The 21,816-nt window shown below is 40.0% G+C and overlaps 1 protein-coding gene across 1 annotated transcript in view; it reads right to left on the reverse strand.

The window, feature by feature from the left end:
* Window positions 1–13,635: 13,635 nt before the first annotated feature.
* The window catches only part of CRACR2A (calcium release activated channel regulator 2A), a 33,571-nt gene continuing 25,390 nt past the window's right edge, over window positions 13,636–21,816 (reverse strand). The window contains 2 exon segments of the mRNA XM_034063311.1: window positions 13,636–13,726; window positions 14,620–14,696. Of these exon segments, the coding sequence (XP_033919202.1) occupies window positions 13,636–13,726; window positions 14,620–14,696 (168 nt within the window).

Here is a 21,816-nt window from a genome sequence, read left to right on the forward strand (position 1 = left end):
TTTTCCATCATGTATTGTATGAGATTGACTAGTTTTTTGCCTAAAAATCTTTTTAAGCACCTGCAAATAAAGCATACTTGAAGATGTATTTTGCCAGTGTTTGTTGAATTTTAAGTTTTAGACACTTACTTCTATTGTTTTTCCCTTCACAAAAGCTGCACAGCACTTCCATTTTCTAATGATGGTCTAAGGATTGTATCATAGGATATCTGTGTAGAAAATTAAACTGTAATTCAGCAGTAAATATATTGCTTGCAGTGTACTTGATCACTGTTGTTTTAAAGCACTTTCCTTTCATTTTCCTGGAATGAGGATGAACAACTTTCCTCACAAAGCAACTAGAATTTTATCTGTCAAATATTGCTGCAATTTTCAAGGGATCAGTTCATATCTAGATCATCTACTCATTCAATAATGGCTTGGACCAGAAAAGCCTCCAGAAGTCTGTTTCTGCTAACATTTCTGTGATTCTAAGACTTTCAGGTATGGAATTCTACCAGAATTTTTCCTCAGCCCCCTACATTTATATAAAGATACTCAAATTATGTTTTCATCTTCTTTGCTGACTATAATTGCTGAGCTGACTATAACAGAAAGAGGAAAGACTCTTGCTTTGTCTCACACTTTGACAGCACTTCAGACCATCCACTTCCCTGCTCACTGCATGAGTCTTTAATAACTTTAATATTAAAATACTAATAAAGAAGGAAAAAAACCCCAAACACCTGGTTTTAAAAAAAGACAAATCACACACACACAAAAAGAATTCACAAGGATCAGCCTGCCTTTACTGAGAATGGGTCATTTTTGTCTGATAGAAAGCTTTGGACAAGAAGCAGCAAAGAAAACCTGATGAGAACAGCTCATTAATGGGTTTGAAAGGTATTTTAAGCACTGCTGTGTACTGCCCTTTCTGCCTCATCTTTCACCTCATGACTGTGAAATGTAAGTCTCTCTTCGTGTCCACCTTGCCTTCTTACTACAAGTGCCCATTCACTTCAGTGTTGCAAGATTAAGTCCTTGCTGATATTGTTAATGGCACAGTTCTGGGGTGATGACCGGACTTCAGTCACATATAGCCCCAGGAAGCTGTCTTGTGCTTTTCTTCACATCAAAAGCATATTGCATATTTCTCCATCACATAAAGAACTGAGAGTGACTGCTGCGGTGCTGAGTATCTTCAAATCACACTGATAAAAAAGAAAATTCAGGCTTCAAAGGTGGTACTTACCTCTAAGGTTTTGAAAACATCAATATGTTCATCATACATAAGGTCTATTAGGTCAGTATTAGTGAAAGAGAGATGCAAAGAACTTGCAGGCCAGGTGCAATTGGCTTTCCTCAGCAGTCCAGCAAGTCTGAGTAACTACCACAAAGTCTGAGCCTAAACTTCTCAAGAATAAGAATAAACTCTTCAATTGAATAAGAATGTCTGTCATGGACTTCAGGGCTGAACACAAGCCACTGATCTTCAAAGCTTTGCATTAAAGTAGTAATGACAAAAAGATGGTTGACATCTGAAACAGATGTAAGTTTAAAGCTTTTCCTTCCCACTGACAAGAAAAGATGATCATGAGCTGAGGACAGAGGATGAGAAAGAACCTGAAAGGCAGTAACTAAGCAAAAGACTATCCTGGATGAGCAACAGATCAAGCACTGAAGAAAAAGAAAGCAGGTCACTTCTGCCTTGATCCTTATCTTAAGACAAAAGCATTAAAAGCCTTCTGAGGGATTCTCCAGTTACTTGAAACACAAAGAAACATCAAAAAAAACCTGAATACTGAACATGCATCTAAAAGGCATAGTGTGCATTTCACACTTGCAGTGCTTGTAGAATTAGGGAGGTAGTGTTAAGAGAGACATTTTAGGTTCCCAAGGTCCTCTACAGAGCAGTATGACTCACACATATTTCTTGTTCCCAGCACCATCTCTTTTCAGATGTTGTTAAAGTTTCACAATTTTGGTTAAGGTTGGGTTTTGCTGGGCATCCTCTGAGGGCCTTCTTATGGGCAGAATTAGGAGTTTTATAGCCTTTTTAAACTCTCTTAGACTTTTAATAGAGATTGAAATGGTTCCATATATAGACAAGAATATTACTCAAGACAGCATGTTTTCACTACAGAGCTAGTTTGAAGAACCTTGTCAGAAAAAATTTCTTAGAGGATTTATTTTAAATTTCATATTAATTCATAAATTAATTTACCACATGCAGATTTTATTGTAAATAATCAAGAGAAACTTCCTTCACTTAGAAGGTAATTTTATAAAGGATTCAAGATTCAAACTTAAACAGGGGAAGTTCAGATTAGATATAAGGAAGAAATTCTTTACTGTGAGGGTGCTGAGGCACTGGAACAGGTTGCCCAGAGAAGTGGTAAATGCTCCATTCCTGGCAGTGTTCAAGGCCAGGTTGGACAGAGCCTTGGGTGACATGGTCTAGCATGAGGTGTCCCTGCCCATGGCAGGGCGGTTAGAACTAGATGATCTTAAGGTCATTTCCAACCCAAACTAGTCTGTGATTCTATGATTCTATGTTTATAATGAGGAATAAATACCTGCCTTAAGAAAATAATCTAGCAGACACTCTCCTTTGCCTGTAAAGTATTCCACACATACTACTTACATAATATATATATATGCTGTCATTTAAACATTGTCAATAACATTGTAGGTTGCCCAATTCATATGGATTGAACTCAGTCTAATTAGAGGACAATCTGTCTGTGTTCTATAATCAGTAACTTCAAGTACTGTGCATACTGGTAGATGTAACTAACATATTCTCTGTGATCAGAATGTTCTGCAAACCTTTTTTTTTTTCTAAGTGTAGATAACATTTAAGAAAGATTTACTTAGCAAAACCATGTCCCAGTGTCTCTAGTATAACAGACAAAACAACACAGCATTATAATTACTTTTCTAACTCCTTTCTCAGCTGAGAGTAGATTACTTCAGCTACAGGCTCCTGCAATTCTGTGGAGAGGAAAGGTGAGGGTTAAAAAATAAGGTAGTCAGAATGAAAAAGGGAGAGCATAACAGAGTACCTGGAATTGTTTTGCTCTAGAATCTCATAGAATCTTTTTGTACATTTGTAATGGAAAATTATAATCACCTGCTTGGAGTAGGGCTAACTTCAGGGCTAACTTCAGAGCTAACTCATGTAGCTCGGAGCCTTGTCCGGCTAAGCCCTGAATCCTGCCCATGGCAGGGGGGTTGGAACTAGATGATCTTAAGGTCCTTTCCAACCCTAACTATTCTATGATTCTATGATTTTGGAGAGCAGTTTCTCCTGGGCAGCTGTTTCTCTGCTGTGCTAATCTCACAAGGAAGCATTTTATGTTCTACTGGAATTTGTCTTGTTGCAACTTTGAACTGTTGGCTCTTGTTCTTTTACTATTTTCCCTTAAGAAGAGCCCGGCTCTTTTTTCACTGTAACTCCCCATTAGTTACTGATGATACAATTAGTTCCCACTGTGGTCCCCTCATGGTAGTTCCTCTCTTTCCTATAAACCCTTGATTCCATTGTAGTCTTTCATACAAATTACAGCATCTATCCACCTGTAATCCCTTCCCTCATTTGCCGTTCTTCCAACAGAGGCTAGGTACATTATTGCTGTTACACAATATTTAACAGATTTATCAAAGTGTTTTGAAACGAATGTAACCACAAAATAACCCTTCAAGTTCTCTTACCATGTTGTGTTGGTGGCATGTTGGACACAGTTTATGAATAATATTCATGTGGCCTATAGGTGTAAGTTTATGACAGTGCGTGCACTTGCCTAGTTTGAACATAAAACAAAGCCAAGTGATTTATTTTTCAATATGCATTAAGCATTTGCAGGCTGGTTCCAACTGGAAAACTGTGAGGTTTTCCTCTTTTCTGAAACATTTCCTTTTAACATTTCTCAGAGGTCATCTTACCAGTTAATCCTGAAGCACACAGGCAGGTGGGAGGAAGGCAAACCTTTCAGATGATATCTAAACTTCATAAAAACTGTGAATTTACAGCACTTAAAAATATTTTTCAAAAGAAACTAAAGATATTTCAGATCTGATGCGATATTTATTGTTGCAAAAGCCTCGTTGTAAAAGAAAAAGAAGCCCAACACATTAACATTTCATGTATCGTTTCAAGGAGGATGTGAATCCTCAGCTAGAGCTTCTCCGGAATACTGGTATTACTCCACAGTATGTTGACAGCAGTGAGCCAGGACAGTAGTTTGCTTAAGGGAACAAGACTACTCCCTGGAAATAGCTGCTACTTAGAATCATAGAATCATAGAATAGTTAGAGTTGGAAAGGACCGTAAGACCATCCAGTTCCACCCCCCCTGCCATGGGCAGGGTTAGGGTTAGGGTTAGGGTTAGGGTTAGGGTTAGGGTTAGGGTTAACACTAAACCATATCACCCAAGGCTTCATCCAACCTGGCCTTGAACACTGCCAGGGATGGAGCATTCACAACCTTCCTGGGCAACCCATTCCAGTACCTCACCACCCTAACAGGAAAGAATTTCTTCCTTATATCCAGTCTAAACCTCTGCTGTTTAAGTTTCAACCCATTACCCCTTGTCCTATCACTACAGTCCCTAATGAATAGTCCTTCCCCAGCATCCCTATAGGCCCCCTTCAGATACTGGAAGGCTGCTATGAGGTCTTCATGCAGCCTTTTCCAGGCTAAACAGTCCCAACTTTCTCAGCCTGTCTTCATATGGGAGGTGCTCCAGTCCCCTGATCATCCTCGTGGCCCTCCTCTGGACTTGTTCCAACAGTTCCATGTCCTTTTTATGTTGAGGACACCAGAACTGCACACAATACTCCAAGTGAGGTCTCACGAGAGCAGAGTAGAGGGGCAGGATCACCTCCTTCAACCTGCTGGTCACACTTCTTTTGATGCAGCCCAGAATACAGTTGGCTTTCTGGGCTGTAAGCGCACACTGATGCTGGCTCATGTTCATTTTCTCATTGACCAACACCCCCAAGTCCTTCTCCGCAGGGCTGCTCTGAATTTCCTTTTTGCCCAACCTGTAGCTGTGCCTGGGATTGCTCCGACCCAGGTTTAGGACCTTGCACTTCTGGAGATAGATAAAAAAAAAGGTAAAAAAGTTGTGCTATACACAGCTGAGACAGAGGAAGAGGCCATTTAGATAAAAAAAAAGTAAAAAAGTTGTGCTATACACAGCTGAGACAGAGGAAGAGGCCATTTTTCCAGTCTCTTCAGGTACTGATACTATTTCCTTGACTCCTTTTCCTTTCTGTTTTCATATTATGTTTGATATTTCCCTCATTTTTCAGTGAATAGTGCAAGCAACATGAAGAAAACATTTATTTGAGAAAGCTTGTAGAGAACTACAGTGTGATTGTGAAACAGAAAGAAACCATGTTAGCTTTGAGACGACAACTACAACTAAAAATCAGTCTTACTTCCTCACAAAACTTAAAGGGTTGCGCTACACTCTAAGCCATTCCTCTTAATCATCAGACACGGTCTTTCAGAACCACATCAGTCACCAAAACTGAGCCTGAGCTGATACCTGAATCTTCAAGTGGAAATTAGAACATCCTCTTTTTCAGTTCAGTTCCCTGCTTTCATGGCTAGCCATTTACATTTATTCAAATAAACCATCAGCATTTCCAGCACAACACAGCCCTAGAACTACAAATGGATCCCTTCGTTAAGATCACAACAGAATTTAATCAGAAATCATACATATCTTACTATTTTGAAATACGAAATGGCAGTCCAAAAAGGCATACATAACTCATTAACAGTAACTTGTAATGCTGAGCAGTTAGCAGAAGTACTTTATTATAATAGTGGCATATTTTTTATGTTTATTGGCATGACAAATCAATGTCACAAGCTAATGAAACCTGATTAAAGCAAAAACTATTTACTTCCATAATTGTCTGATTATCCTATAATTGCCATTATTACCACTGACAGCATCTCAGAAAAAATAGCTCACTATCTTGCTTGTTTTTGCATGGGATGAGTGTTGGCAGGCAAGCAATGTAAGTGTTGTGTGGAGCTGAAACAGCAGCATGTGATGGTTAGCATTTGTAGATCATGCAGACAACAACAGCACATGATGACAACAAGTTTTGAGCTATGAATTGAGGATATGGAAATGGAAGAGTTCAGAAACTGAAGGTATCCTTTACCAAAAAAGATGTGGAGATAACTGAGACAAGAACTTCTGAAAGTATTCAGAAAATATTCAGACAACCAGGTAAATTGGTCTGACACTTCCCACTAACAAATGTAGCAGAGACATAACATTTTCTGGGAGAACTTTCCGTTTGAGTTCTACTGCTAAATGATACAGAGTTCTGTTAAGCAGAGGAACATCTGGTCTCAATCTGGGCAAATGCCTAGACCGTTCCAATCTAATATTCATAAGCCAAATGCAAAATTCACTTCTGCTTGCCAGAGTATTGACACTATATTATGCTCTTCCCATCCTTGTTCTTTAAACAGTACTGACACAATATGCTGTTTCTTTTCCTTCAGCTCAGGATGTTTCTAGCTTGTACATCAGTGATATACAGAAAAACAGAATCTGCTTATAAATCAAAAACAAACATAAATCAAACTTTTCTTCAAAGCTGTCCTTATCTTTTGTTTGCCTGTGCATCATGTTCTTTTTATTATGGTCTGCACTCACTATTGCCTGTGGTAGTAAGGATAAATCTAGTCATCTTGGAGATCCTGCTAGTCCCATGGGGCTTTGAACGTATGGGAACAGAATTTCAGCACCACTGTGATCTATCAGCCTCTTGAGAATATCTTGTTCCAGCCACAGTGCTGAAGCAGGACAATCTGGAGCAGGTTGCCCAGGACCATCTACAGCTGGGTTTTGAATATCTCCAAGGATGGAAACTCAACAACCTCTCTGGGAAAACCATTCCAGTGTTTGACCACCCCTACATTAAAAAAAAAAAAAAAATCCAACATATTTTCTTGTGTTCAGCTGGAATTTCATGTGTTTCAACTTGTGCCTGTAGCCTCTTGTCCTGTTGTTGGGCAGTCCTGTAATATGTCTGGCTCCCTCCCCTTCGTTCCCAACCTTTATCATGTATTTACCCACACTGATCAAGATCCCTCTTGAGCATTCTCTTCTTTAGACCCTCTGGGCCCAGCTGTTCAGCCAGTTTTCAAAGCACTTTTCTGTCCAGTTATCAAATCTATATTTTCTCATGTTGTCAATGAGGATGTTATAGGAGACAGTGTCAAAAGCCTTACAAAAGTTGAGGTAAACAACATTGAGGACCCACAAAGCGAGCTATCTCACTGTAGAAACTACCAGCTTAGTTATGCATAATTTCCCCTTTGTAATTCATCAATAACTATTCCTGATCACCATCTTGTCCTTCATTTGTCTGGAAATGGTTTCCGGGATTAGTTGCTCAGTCACTTTCCCAGGAATTGTGATAAGGCTTAACACCCTGCAGTTGTCTGGATCTTCCTTTTTTGTTCTTCTGGAAGATAGGATTGACATTTGCATTCTTGTGAATGTCTTGCACCACAGAGTGCTTTCCTAGCACCCTTGGATGCTATGTTGCAGGGTGTTGTAGCAGTCTCAAACTGTTAAGCTTTAATGTTCGTATACAAAGCAGACATGCAGAAAGGTTTGCTTGACTAAAAGATTATTTTTTTCCATCTCTAAAATGGAAAAGTTGTAAGGAAACGTTGGAGGTTTCAAGTGCAACTTACTGCTCCAAGCAGAACTTTCTCCAAAGCTATGCCAAACCCCTGTGACTTTGTGTAAAACCTGTCTTAAAAAGTTCCAAGGACAGAGGGTTTGTGAGCTATCAGCAGATCTGATAAAATACATTCCCCTTCAGAATAGACCATGCCTTGCTTACCTAGCTTGATATTTTGAGACCTGCCAGCAGGTAATTTTTAATCATTTGATAGATGCCTGTAATGATGATTTTGTATGACTACAGTTTCTTGACCAATAGCACCCTTCAGAAGTCTATGCCTGCACAGCCGCATCATCACCATACTGATGACAGAAAGATACTTTAACTGCTGTTCTACACAACTCTAAGAATCCTGCTAACAAGAAGTATTAAACAAAATTGCCACTATTTAAAAGAATCATAAAATCATAGAATAATTAGGGTTGGAAAGGACCTTAAGATCATCTAGTTCCAACCCCCCTGCCATGGGCAGGGACACCTCACACTAAACCATATCACCCAAGGCTTCATCCAACCTGGCTTTAAACACTGCCAGGGATGGAGCATTCACAACTTCCCGGGCAACCCATTCCAGTGCATCACAAGCCTCACAGTAAAGAACTTCCTCCTTATATCCAATCTAAACTTCCCCTGTGTCAGTTTTAACCCATTACCCCTTGTCCTGTCACTACAGTCCCTAATGAATAGTCCCTCCCCAGCATCCCTGTAGGCCCCCTTCAGATGCTGGAAGGCTGCTATGAGGTCTCCACGCAGCCTTCTCTTCTCCAGGCTGAACAGCCCCAACTTTCTCAGCCTGTCTTCATACAGGAGGTGCTCCAGTCCCCTGATCATCCTCGTGGCCCTCCTCTGGACTTGTTCCAACAGTTCCATGTCCTTTTTATGTTGAGGACACCAGAACTGCACACAATACTCCAAGTGAGGTCTCACGAGAGCAGAGTAGAGGGGCAGGATCACCTCCTTTGACCTGCTGGTCACGCTCCTTTTGATGCAGCCCAGGATACGGTTGGCTTTCTGGCTGTGAGTGCACACTGCTGGCTCATGTTCATTTTCTCATCGACCAACACCCCCAACTGCTTTTCCACAGGACTACCATGAATTTCCTTTTTGCCCAACCTGTAGCTGTGCCTGGGATTGCTCCAACCCAGGTGTAGGACCTTGCACTTGGCATGGTTAATCTTCATAAGGTTGGCATCAGCCCACCTCACAAGCTGTCAAGGTCCCTCTGGATGGCATTCCTTCCCTCCAGCGTATCAACAGAACCACACAGCTTGGTGTCATCGGCAAACTTGCTGAGGGCACACTCAATTCCATTGTCCATGTCACTGACAAAGATATTGAACAACAGTGGTCCCAACACAGATCCCTGAGGGACACCACTCGTTACTGTTCTCCAGCTGGACATTGAGCCATTGAACACAACTCTTTGCATGTGACCATCCAGCCAGTTCTTTGTCCACTGAGTGGTCCACCTATCAAATTGATGTCTCTCCAGTTAGAGACAATCTAAATCTAATAATTTGTGATCTAATCTAATCATTTGTTTATGTTTTCCGTTTGTCTTGATGTGAGTAGCACCCAACTTTTGTACAGCATACCCTACATTGGGCATGGACATGACAAAAGCAAGAGCTTCACTCATCTCAGTTTAGGAATTCCTTGCACAACCTGCCCTGGGGCTTTTAATGACACCAATACATTTCAGTGTAGAAAGTGACTTTACAGTGTGATTACACTCATAAATGTCTACATGTAGGAGTTTCACTAGTCAGTTGTTTGCTTTTCTCTACTGGCAGACACGTCATTTAATGCAAATCAGTTTCTGTTAGAATAATACTTGTTTCAAAGTGATGAACAACAGTCTTATTACAGCTTCATAATATAGTTCCATGCAATACAAGGGTGCTATGTCAGCTGGTAAGCCTTCATATTATAGATTCAAATTACCTTCATCAAATCTGTCTTGTAGTGCAGTATGACGTAGTTCAGTCATTTGCACCTGGGAGCAAGGCCATGCAGAAACAGCTCACACTCACAGGGAAACCACACTAAGCTTTGCAGGTGAATGCTATATCTCTAAGCTAAGCAATGGTAGTCTTGAGGCTTTTCAGCCCCTAGCAGAGGTATCCAAACTTGTGTTTGGCTGCAGCAACACTGAGCTCACCACTGGCCCCCAAAACCCTATGAGAAGCATAGCGAAGTAGTTCCTATCTAGTTCCATTTACCTGTATTTAAATACGAAGTTACAAACAGATGAGACAACTAAACACCTTGCTGCTACTGCAAATGGACTACCCAGCCCTCTAGACTTCTTTTCTCACAACTGAGTCTCAGCTGTTTTTTTTCCACCCATATCATCCCACTAGCTCCAGTTTTTACCAGATTTTACTTGGCTACTTCAGCTCACTAACGCAGCAGAGAACTGTCTTAATCTCCTCCCTTCTTTCCTGAGATTTTGACAAGGCAGTAACATAAACTGATTTATTGTGGAGTTCTACTGACTTGTAAAAGGTAAAACAGAGGAGTAATGACTGGCAGGGACAGTGAGTCACAAATCCACCCTGTAGTCTCCTCCCTGAAAAAGATAGCTCATGAGCATTTATAACAGCTATACAGATACAGCAATATTCACATTCCTGGTTGCTCTGCAAAAGCAAGACTTAAGTTTAGTGCTGCAGGAGCACTGAATCTTGCAAATAGGCAGACTGTGATTTTCCAAAGCTGATAATGCTCATTTTGCAATGTGGTCATTGACAAGACAGAAAAGGTAAAAAGAGGAGGCTGAATACACTGTCAGAAGATTTGGAAAACACCTCTATTATGTATGCTCAGAGCAAATGAACACAGATTTCACAACACATGAGATAAAGCTGGCACAAGATAAAATGTGGATAAACAGGACACAATACAAAATGTAATAGAGGAATAATAGCTGTGGCTGTTTCTTTTTTCAAGTCCAGCCAAAACCCAAGCTGAGCACATACTGCAAATATACAAATTCACACACAAAACTAACGTCATCACTCACACAGACAACACAAAGAGCAATGTCTTCACTGCTCATCACCCACATAACACAAACAGCAGCTCAAGTAACATGAGTGACATAATATTCTATTTGAATGTCTCAATTCCACTTGCTTCTCTATTCCCTTCCTGTTCAGGCTATGAAAATTGGTGACTTCCAGTGAGAAAGCCCTGGGTTCTTCAGGGAATGAGAAAAGACTTGCAATGATGTGTAAGGTCCTGTACCTGGGTCAGGGCAATCCCAAGCACAACTACAGGATGGGCGGAAACTGGATTGAGAGCAGTCCTGAGGAGAAGGACTTGGGGGTGCTGGTTGACGAGAAGCTCAACATAAGCAGCAGTGTGCTCTTTCAGCCCAGAAACCAACCATGTCGTGGGCTGTATCAAAAGAAGCATGACCAGAAGGTTGAGGGAGGTGATTCTCCCAGTCTACTCTACTCTTGTGAGACCCTCCCTGGAGTACTGCATTCTGCTCTGGGGCCCTCAGCACAAGAGGGATGCGAACCTGCTTGAGTGAGTCTAGAGGAAGGCCATGAAAATATCAGAGGTCTGGAGCATTTCTCCTATGAAGATGGACTGAGAGATTTGGGGTTGAGAAAAAGAGGGAGGAGAAGGGAAGAGAAGAGGAGAAGGCAGCAGGGAGATATTATAGCCTTACAGTACCTAAAGGGAGCCTACAAGAAAGCTGGAGAGGGACTTTTGACAAGGGTCCATAGTGAAAGGGCAAAGGCTGTAAAGTTGAAAGAAGGTGAATCTAGATAAGGTATGACCCAGAGTCCAGTTTCATGATGGACACCTGCATCATGATCTCTGCTTCCTTTTACCAAAAAACTTTTAGCAATGCAAAGGATCTGTTAGCATCAAGGACCACTGAAAGGTGACAATTCCCACCCCTGTTTGATGACCACCTGGCCAGTAGAATTTGTCCAGAAGTAGAGCCTTGTAGCATGCTAGTCATACCTATCTGCTGTGAGCATTAAATAACAAATAATTGCTGTTCATAAAGGTGTGCAGAAAGATGACTATGACTAGGATCCTGGAGAGAGAGGGATGGCAGTGGGGAAAAGAGAGCACTGAAATCACAAGAGGTGTGTATGTGTATATTTTCATCAGCAAGCTTTCCTTTGGAAAGGAAAAGAAAGACTGGACTATCTGTATTCATGTTTGTGGGAATGCTTTTTGTATGTGAGTGACAAGCAGTGGGGAGACTGCTCTCTGTGTTGCCTGTGTGGCTGATGACGTTAATTTTGTTTATCTGCATCTTTGCATTATGTACTCAGTTTGGATTTGGCTGGACTTGTAAAAAGGAACAGCAGCAGGCACAGCTATGAGTCTCAGATGGGAGATGCCTCCTGGGTCTTAGACAGCACCAGATTTGGCTGTAATAGATGAAGAAAAAGAAATTACCCCAGGATTCAGCTGCTCCTTAGCATTGTCTTCCCTGATAGGGGGATCTCAGTGTACACTAATAGATGTCCAAATAAAAATGATCCCACAGAAGTCCCATAAAGAAGATCCACCTTATGTGTCACTTTCTTCCAAAATCAAGATAAGCTTGAGGGAACAAAAAATTAAGGATCTGAATTCAGAGTTTTGCAAGGCTAGAGTTAGCAAAGCTGGAATTAAGCCTTCAAACAGAATTCCTGAGGCTGTCGGAGGCTGGAAGGAATATTGCAAGTTCTGATATTGATGAGGTTGGAAACATCCTACTACAGGGGATCAGATCATTCAAAATCAGTTAGCAAAGCCAATATTTAAACAGATAAATCTTCTTCCCTAATTGAAATTGGGATAAACAGTTGGTTTTGTTGAGGTTTAAATTAAGGGTTTGGATTAGTCCAACTCTAACCAGGACTGAACAAAGGCAATTAAATTCTGAGAATATTACCTTGGCGGATAGCATGTAACAGTCAATAAGGTGACTCATAGTAATGGACTAACTGGATAGTAATGGATAAATAATGGACTAATAAATAATAATAATAAATAGTGGATAAATGGACTAATGGATAGTAATCATGGACTTCAAGAAGCAATCCTGAGAAGTGAACAGGAAGCCTACTGATTTTCATTAACAAATGCTCATTTTGCTCCTTTTGGGTTTTAGGGGTTCCTAAGCACCTCCATGGAAGCAAGGAGAAATTTTACTGTTTCTGGAAACTAAGCTAGATACTTGTATAGCATCACTTCACAGTCAAAACATGCCAGCTTATTCAACGAAAACTCAGGCAAGCCTTTATGGTATCAGAGAGACTCATCTAAACGTACTTAATTCATCACATCTAAGTGGGAGGAAGGTTTTCTTATCAAGGACCTATATGCAACAATGTGTAGTATAAATGAGTTAATGCTATTTATGAAAATCTTAGTTCTTCAATTCTTTGCTCATGTATATTTCACACTAAGATTGAAAATACCACCTTATACTTTCTGGTGTGTTGCTTTTAAACAACCAGCCAGGTACTATGTGAATTTTTAAAAACACTGTAACAAAGGTGAGCACAAAATCATGAGCTGAAGAGCACTGAAATAAACAGAAATATTCAGAAGATAGGTCAGCCACACCAGTAAGAATTTACTTCACATTCCAAGTAGTTTTCTTCCTATAAAATTATTTCTTGTTATTAATAATGCAGCAGCTTTTACAAGCATCATCATGAATCAGGATTCAGTGGTGTTAGGCATCAGACAGAATAAAAGACATTTACTGTCCCAAGTACATCGTCAATTAACTAAAGACAATATTTGTTAAAGTGAAGATAAGAGCATACAAGGATTTTAAGTTTCACTTACACCTACACTCACAAAAGAGAAGAAGAAATATTTGGCAGATAAAGCAAACCTGATGGTGCCATGTAGTGTGATATAAATGTCTGACTTGCCTAAACATTCCCCAGCATTTTATGGCCTGACACAGCAAGACTGTTTATTCGTATCAGCTTGAAGTTCAGTGGTTTTCTCTTTCACTTTATCTTTGTGTTCCTTTAAAATCCTGGGGGAAAGAAACAATACTTTTGCGAAAAGAAGTCAATAATCCCCATAACAGATAAAAGCAAAATGCATTTTCCCTTAGCCTATAAAATTATCCAGAGACTGACAGAAAATGACAGAATTTTGTGGACAACCAAAAAAGTACAATTAATGTGGCTCCATCACAAAAGAAACATTTTTGTTCGTATAGTTAGAAAAATATAACTGGTGCTGATTGTTAGCACTTACTGTATATTACAGAGATTCAAAATGATTACTTTTACTTGTTATTTTTGAGGCTGGAGCAAAAAGAAAAACACATCTGGCTACCTAGATGTATATCAATTACCTGACACATTCACAAAGTATCACTAACTTCAGAAAAAAATATTAAAGGTCTGCCAGCGAATTACCAGTATTTTCATCTCTGTATGATGCACAGAGATACAGATTTCTCTGTGAGCAGTGCAGAGGGGACAGATTTACCTGTGCTTTTACTCTTAGCCTTTATATAACTTTAAAAACATCTACATCTTACTCTCCCCTAGCCCTGAGGCAGACAACAGAGTTTGAGCTGTAATGAGCAGAGGAAGAACATCCAGTGTTCTGCTGCAAGGATCCATCAGCATGATGCATGATAGTTCCTGCAAGAACTATCACAACATCCCAGGTCCTCAGCTTTCCTAGCAGCAGTTCAGGTATTTCTAGGTCTATCCATGGCTTCACTAGTTTACATGGGACTTTCTATGAACCTGAGCTCAATTGAAGTAACAGGGTCAGGTTACAGACCAGTTTAAAAGGAGCAAATAAGTTATCACTGTAATTTCCTATCAAACTACTTTACTAAACAGTTTTCTCTGTCACTAGTGACATGCCAGGCACGTATAGGATTCATAGACTGCGTTTTCTTCTCGCCTAGCTAAGTGAAGCACAGACTTCTTGATATTATACTCAGAATATGCACTGCGTTCATAGAAAATTAAATTGTAATCCTAGAATCAAACAGAAAGATCACTTCAATCAATTCCACACAACATCCCACTCCAGGTTTAAAAAAAGAACACAGACATACCAAAATATGCAAATCAAGAAACAGAAATAGATCATTTTAGGAAAAATTAGAATTTAATTCTGGAGTTAACAGTAAAGAGCAACAAAAGAAAAGAAGCCCATGCCTGCCTCCCAAACAGCAATACATGTATTTCTTTAGCAGACATTTGTTCTATATAGTAGCTTTTGCTTTATCTCTCAAACAATAAAACACAGATATGCCTGGTAAGGTACTGAGGTCCTTTGAACTTTCCCTGTGATGATGAGGCAATTAGTACATCAGAGTGCTTGACAAAGCAGGTGAAAATAATTCTAGTAACCTTTTTTAAAAAAAACACCAAATCCTTGGAAAGCTTTAGCAACAGTGGTTGTGTCCACACAGTATGAGCACACACACCTGCAGTTTGAGACCAGTGTATTCCAGCAAATGACCAGTTAAAAACCTCAGCAAACAGCCATAAATTAATTGTTTCATTTTTTGTACTTCTGAAATTTTTCTGCTCCTTTCCCAGTCAGCCAGAAACTGTAGCCCTTGGGAGCTTTGTAATTAAGAACAATGGATCAAACCCTGATGACATTCTCAGCACTTCAGCTGAAGCCTTATCACAATAAATGCAAACGTAAGAGATCATCTACACAAAAGCCCAACTTGGCAGCTACTATGGCAAAAGAAGTTTAAGAAGGAATGAGTTCTCAACCTATTAAGTGTACACAGTCTGCAAAGTCAAGGCAAGCAAAGCATTTCTTGTAGGCCTCTTTCACATACTGGAAGACTGTTGTCTTCCAAGAAAGCTGGAAAGAGACTTTCTACAAGGGCACATAGTGACAGGACCAGGGGGATTAATTTTAAACTGAAAGAGGGTAGGCTCAGATTAAACATTGGGAAAATATTCTTTACTAAGAGGATGGTGAGACACTGGCACAGGTTGCTCAAAGACATTGTGGATGCCTCATCCCTGGAAGTGTTTAAGGGTAGGCTGGATTGGGCTTTGATCAACCTGATCTAGTGGAAGATATCCCTGCCTATGGAATTAGATAATCTCTAAGGTCCCTTTCTTCTATGATTCTATTATTGTCTTATTTTATAGTTGATGAACAGAGAGAGAGAAGGCTTTATTTACTCATTTAAGTTCACTCAGTAAGTCTGTGCAGGGCCAAAATGATATCATGCTAAGCAGGAGCATGCCTGAGCAGCACCTATATCATAAGCCATTTTATTTAAATAATTGCTTGTGGTTGCACTAATCCACTCAAAAAGAACATTGGCGGTTCCTGGATGCTCATAATATGCTCACAATATTCTTGTACTCCATGTGAATATTTTGCTTTGTGTCTGTTGTTTCTTCCTTCAAAGTTAATATTACAATATTCTTCTTACTGTCATGATGTTTACTCTTTAATTCTTCTGACTACAGATCAGCTTCATTGTGGCTTTGTTTTTCACTATGACACTTTCCCGAAATCCTATCATTCTATTCTCCCTTTCCTGGAGTATCACACACACACTGCAACTACCAGTCTTCTCAAATGATAAGGAATTGAAAGGACTCCCTTCAGGCTGCTATTCTTCCTTTTAATAATGAACTGTGCTTCCTGCCTTGCAAAGAAGTGACGTGTTATAACAGGAGCCCTTTCCGATCAATTTTGTAGTACACTAGTTTCTAAGACGTGGGACTAAAAATAGAGCAAAAGTTCATAAAGATGAGCTGCAATGCCCACTGGAAGTACACATTCCTCTCTGACTATCGGAAAAAATAGGTAAAAAAGATCCCATCCTGTTGTAAGCTAAAATGTTGAGTTGTAAATTGGGACCACTCTGTTGACAGCAAGATGTTAAGTTGTAAATTGGGACCACTCTGCTGAGAGCAAGATGTTTGGTTGTAACTTAGACCTGCTTTGTTGAGAGCAATATGGATCAGTGGGGCCTTGAGGTATGTATGAAGCAGTGGTAGACTGTGAAGATGAGAAAGGAATGACCAAGGCAGACAGGGCCAGTTCTTCAAGATGAGAAGCAAATCAGAACTAACCTGAAACACGGACACAATTGTTAAGGAATTAACAAGAGCATTTTCACATGCACAAGCACAGAGATCAATCAGCGGAAGACTATCAGTGACAATCAGAGACCCCTCAAGACCACGTCTGGCAAGACAAGCACATGCATAATTAAAATGCAAATATTATAAGTAGTTCCATGAAATCTAATGTAAAACATTTCCTGGAAAGGTTGTAAATATGCATAAGTTTGTTGGATAATGGATGCTGCTTGTAGACTCCAGATGCGCTCACTTTGTGAAATGATTTACATGTCTATCCTGTGCTGCAAAATAAAGTATGCCTGCTTTCTAAAACTCAAAATTGACTCTGAGAGTTTGTAAAAACTGTTGGACTTCAAGCTCAATAAGCTAATCTGATTCTTTGTGTGAGAACAGGTTCAGGGTTGTTATATGGCTATATATATATATGGCTATATAGATTTGTATCAGCTCAGCAACTAGTGCCATGTATTTTGTATCATAAGCAATTCATGAGGTTATTCACAAAATAAGCAACTAAATTACATCCACTGATAGAGTGCATGGTATATGGTTTCATAGGAATTACACGGCTATATAGGAAGAATCAATAATTCATTAATATTCATGTTTATTATTAGCTCAGCAAGCAAATTATTGTAATTTCATTATGCATATGCTGCTGTTCAACTAATCTATTGTCATTAATCATTCCTTTCCTTAGCTATCTCAGGCAGCACATTCAAACATTCAAATGAGTCATTCAGATCCATTCATTTGACTATAACCATCTTTAATTTGACGACTTTCTTTGTTTTACTTATGCAAAACATTTTATTTTCTTGCATGGCATGTTAGAATTAATGGCCTGGTGGGCTGCGAGTTCTCTGTATTAGAATGATTCATATTTGTTTTACTAGTACAATTTTTGAAGAGAGCTAAATGACACGTGAGACGCCTACTCAGTCCATTTATGTGTCATGTGTTTTTTCACAGAAGGATTCAGTGTGACACCCTGGATGGAGTCCCTCCTAGCCCCCAGAGTCTTCAAACTATGTGTTTCCATACGTGCAAGGAAATAAAACAGATTTCCTAAAGGGAGAACCTTTGAGGCATAAAGCTCAAGGCTGATACTGCTCCCCTGTAAAAACAAAATAATGGAGACAAAGGTATGCTTGTAAAAGGCCGGATGAATTATCAAAATAAGGTAAAATGAGATCTGGCCTTAGCTCTTTCAGTTATATAGAGATGTCTAGCAGCAATCTCTCCTATAAATCAAGAACAATTCAGCTGCGTTTCAAATTCTCAAAATATCCTTTTTGAGTACCAGCAAGCAGAACTGTACACCTCTTTTCAAAGGAGAAACAAGTACATACGTGAAATCCAGCACATTGTTTAGTTTAGGTAAATTTCTACCAACTCAGTTGATTTCTCAGGAAAATTGAGGTGACTTATTTCTAAATAAATTAATATTCTGGAGGCACTGGTGTTCAAACTATATGCATTGTACAACGAGATTCACAGAAGTATTGATGGGCATGATGCACAGGAATATAAAGGAGTATTTGCTATCTTCAGTCCCTTAATGCTTAGATTATAGGCCATAGATCACCAGTGCTCTGGTAGATGCACACTGTTAACTCATTTTATCTCCTTGATGGAAAGTTACTAAAAGTAAACATATTTTCTACTCCCACTATAGGAGTAACAGATGGTCTTCTGTGGTTTTACAGAAGGTAGGAGGGAGAAAAGGTCCCCAAATTATCTCTCTGCTAAGAATACATCCACAGAAAAAATAGAGGAAAAAGAGAAAAAAGGGAGTACAAAATAGAGAGAAAGGGCGGACAAAGAAAAAGAAAGAGGGGAGAGAGAGAGAAGAGACAATAACAGTGAATTCTCAAGTATTTTTTGCACCACTCATAGAGTCATAGAATAGTTAGGGTTGGAAAGGACCTTAAGATCACCTAGTTCCAGCCCTCCTGCCACGTCCCTGTCCCCCATGCCTCAAACTAGACCATGTCACCCAAGGCTCTGTCCAGCCTGGCCTTGAACACTGCCAGGGATGGAGCACTTACCACTTCTCTGGGCAACCCATTCTAGTGCCTCACTGCCCTCACAGTAAAGAACTTCTTATATCTAACTTGAACTTCCCCTGTTTAAGTTTGAACCCGTTACACCTTGTCCTATCACTATATTCCCTAGTGTAGAAAACATTTGCAAGGCTAGACTTCAGTGTCTCCTTCAAAGACTGTCAGGCAGTGATTTCAGTTCTGATATTTTCTTGAAGTCAGCAGTCTCATGAATTCTGTAACTCAGATCCGTGCAAGAGGGCCTCACCTTCCCTTGCCTTTCCTTCCCTTTCCTTCCTTCCCCTCCTTTACACTTCCCACAACTCCTGCCCTAACTAATCAATGCCAGGAGCATCCATGATATTGCTCTCCTTCTACAGCATTAAAAGAAAACTTGCTATCTCCCTCTTCCTTCTTCACTTTTGCACAGAATAGGAGAAGAGGACAGCTAGGGCACCCCTGCAAACCAACTGATGCTACAGTATTCTTTCTTAATCGACTTCTGATCTACATACAAAGGTCTTGGAAATAATGACCTACTCGATTGACAGATGAATAAGTATTCTTTACAGCATCCACGTCATTTAGCCTTCAGTAAGCAGGCTAAATGAAACACCTGGAGTGATGCAGTCTTGGGTGACATGGTCTAGTGTGAAGTGTCCTTGCCCATAGCAGGGGGATTGGAACTGGGTGACCTTAAGGTCATTTTGAACCCTAACTATTATATGATTCTATGAAGTTGTTGGAAGCTGTTACGTTCATGATTCCAAGAGTGAAATTAAGATGTAAATGAGGTCAAGTAGTGTAATCGATCAGTTGGCTTATTACAGAGAGAAAATTATTATAAAAAAGGGAAGTTATTGTAATAAATGGGATAGCAAAAGGACAGATTGGAAAAAGGGTGGGCATGAAGCAAGGATTCAGGCTGCAGGGAGAGAGGGAGTCACCATGTGGATCCAGTGGTCCATGGGGATCTGTTGTTGGAAGTGGTGGGAGTCCTTCAGAGTTTGTAGTCCGTATTGGAACAGTGTCCCCTGAGAGCCTGTAGCAGTCATCAGAGGTGGGTGTCCTCCTGCAGGTGTCCTTCTGGAGTCGTCCCCTTGAAGTTACCCATCTTGGTGATGCCTTTTTCCACCTTTTATAATGAGTTGGGGGGGAGTACCTATGTTCTTAATGTCATGTATTACACGCTCCTGGTGGACCAGTCTCCCTGGTCTTGCAGCCAGCTCTTCAACTGTACATCTGCAGCAATTCTTGGGATAATGGGTAACAATTCCTCACACCAGTCCTAGAGATAATGGACTGAAGAGTCTTATCTCAACTCCTCCCAGCCATTGCTGAGACAATGGTGGAATTCTATCTCAGCTTCTCATACCAATCTTTGCAACAATGGTCAGTGGAGTCCAATTTCAGATCAGTCTCATACAGCACCTGGTGTCTCAAAGATTATTCTGGATCCAGGTGGTTTTAGAAAAGAGATAGTGCAAAAGAGGACAAGAAATGAAAAGAGCAGTGGTTTAAACTATTTTTACAACCAATTGATTCTGTGGACATATTAATCTGATTTGCTTAGTTCCATTAGGAGAGGCAGTAGTTACATGAGCCAGTTTTTGAATTCCAGATGTTATTCATTTTACTACTTCACCATTATCAATTTTCAGACAACAATTAGCATTATTTAATTTGCTTCTGCGGCTAGCAAGTAGTCAGGCACCATGCAGTGCTGAAATACTGTGGTCCACATTTGCCTGGCCTGATCTGCTAACAGATCAAGGGCACAGGCTGTATCATTAGTTATGATTTCTAGGATAGCTTGAAACCGAATAATGCAATTTAAGTTATAAATAGGTTCTTAAGCATCACTGAGCAATTCATTAGTGTTCCAGGTAGCCAGTCTGCAATACTGTATAATTCATTACAATACCTTATCAAAGCCACCCAGGGTCCCACCAATTTGCTTACAAATATTCACTAGATTTCCTGGAATTACAATATTAATTCCTGGAATATTTAATTACACATTCACTTCCTTGCTGGGCGGTGATCTTGAGGGGTTTCTGGTGGTTGCCAATAGTCTTCCTTGATGTGTCTGCTGATTAACCTCTGTGCTTGAGCACGTACAAAAGACTTTTGTGAATTCCTTAACAACTGTGTCCACGGTTTAGGTCAGTTTGTTCTGATTTGTTCATTACCTTGAAGAACTGGCCCTATCTTGCTCTCAACAGAGCAGTCCCAATTTGCAGCTTACAATTAACAAAGTGTTTTGCATTTACAACTTAGCATTTCACCTTACAATTCCCCCCTTTGAGGCTTACAGGATACACATATATCCTATAATGCTCATCTCATGTTATTTTCCCATATTTAATTCTGAAACACCATTGTGAACAACAACATTGAATCATGCCTGCTGGGGTACAAACACAAATAATAATTATTATTATAATTATTACAAACAAGCTCTTTAACCATGTCCAATTTGGTAGCCAAGGGGTAAGTGTGTACCATAACTCTACAAAACCCATGAGGTATCAACTCTAGTGACTCTTCCCAAATCTCACCCAAATCTGCAGAAATTTTGCTGCTCTGTTCCATGTATGTGCAGTAGCTTGTACAGAGGTCTCCTTGGGAAGCTAACAGCAAGTCAGGGGCCATAGAGTTTTGCAATATCACCTGGGATAGGCTGGGTACCTCAATCTGTAATGCATGTACTCACTCCCAACCAAGGGAGAAACCATCTAACAAAATTGTGAAATCCTGTGAAATCCTGTGGGACAATTGGCTATAGCATTGTGAGTCGACTTCTCTATGAGGTCGTACAAAGCAAGCAAAAAATGTGTCACCACATCAGGCCCTACAGAACAATTTGCCTTAATGATTCTCAGTGAGCTGTTGAATATAACCACTCTCCAACCCTCCATTCACAACCAAGGGGAAGAGTGGTGGGGGCAGTGGGGCCTTCCACATTTTTCTTTAAG

The sequence above is a fragment of the Melopsittacus undulatus genome, chromosome 5, assembly GCF_012275295.1.
Source record: "Melopsittacus undulatus isolate bMelUnd1 chromosome 5, bMelUnd1.mat.Z, whole genome shotgun sequence".
NCBI classification, from domain to species: Eukaryota; Metazoa; Chordata; class Aves; order Psittaciformes; family Psittaculidae; genus Melopsittacus; species Melopsittacus undulatus.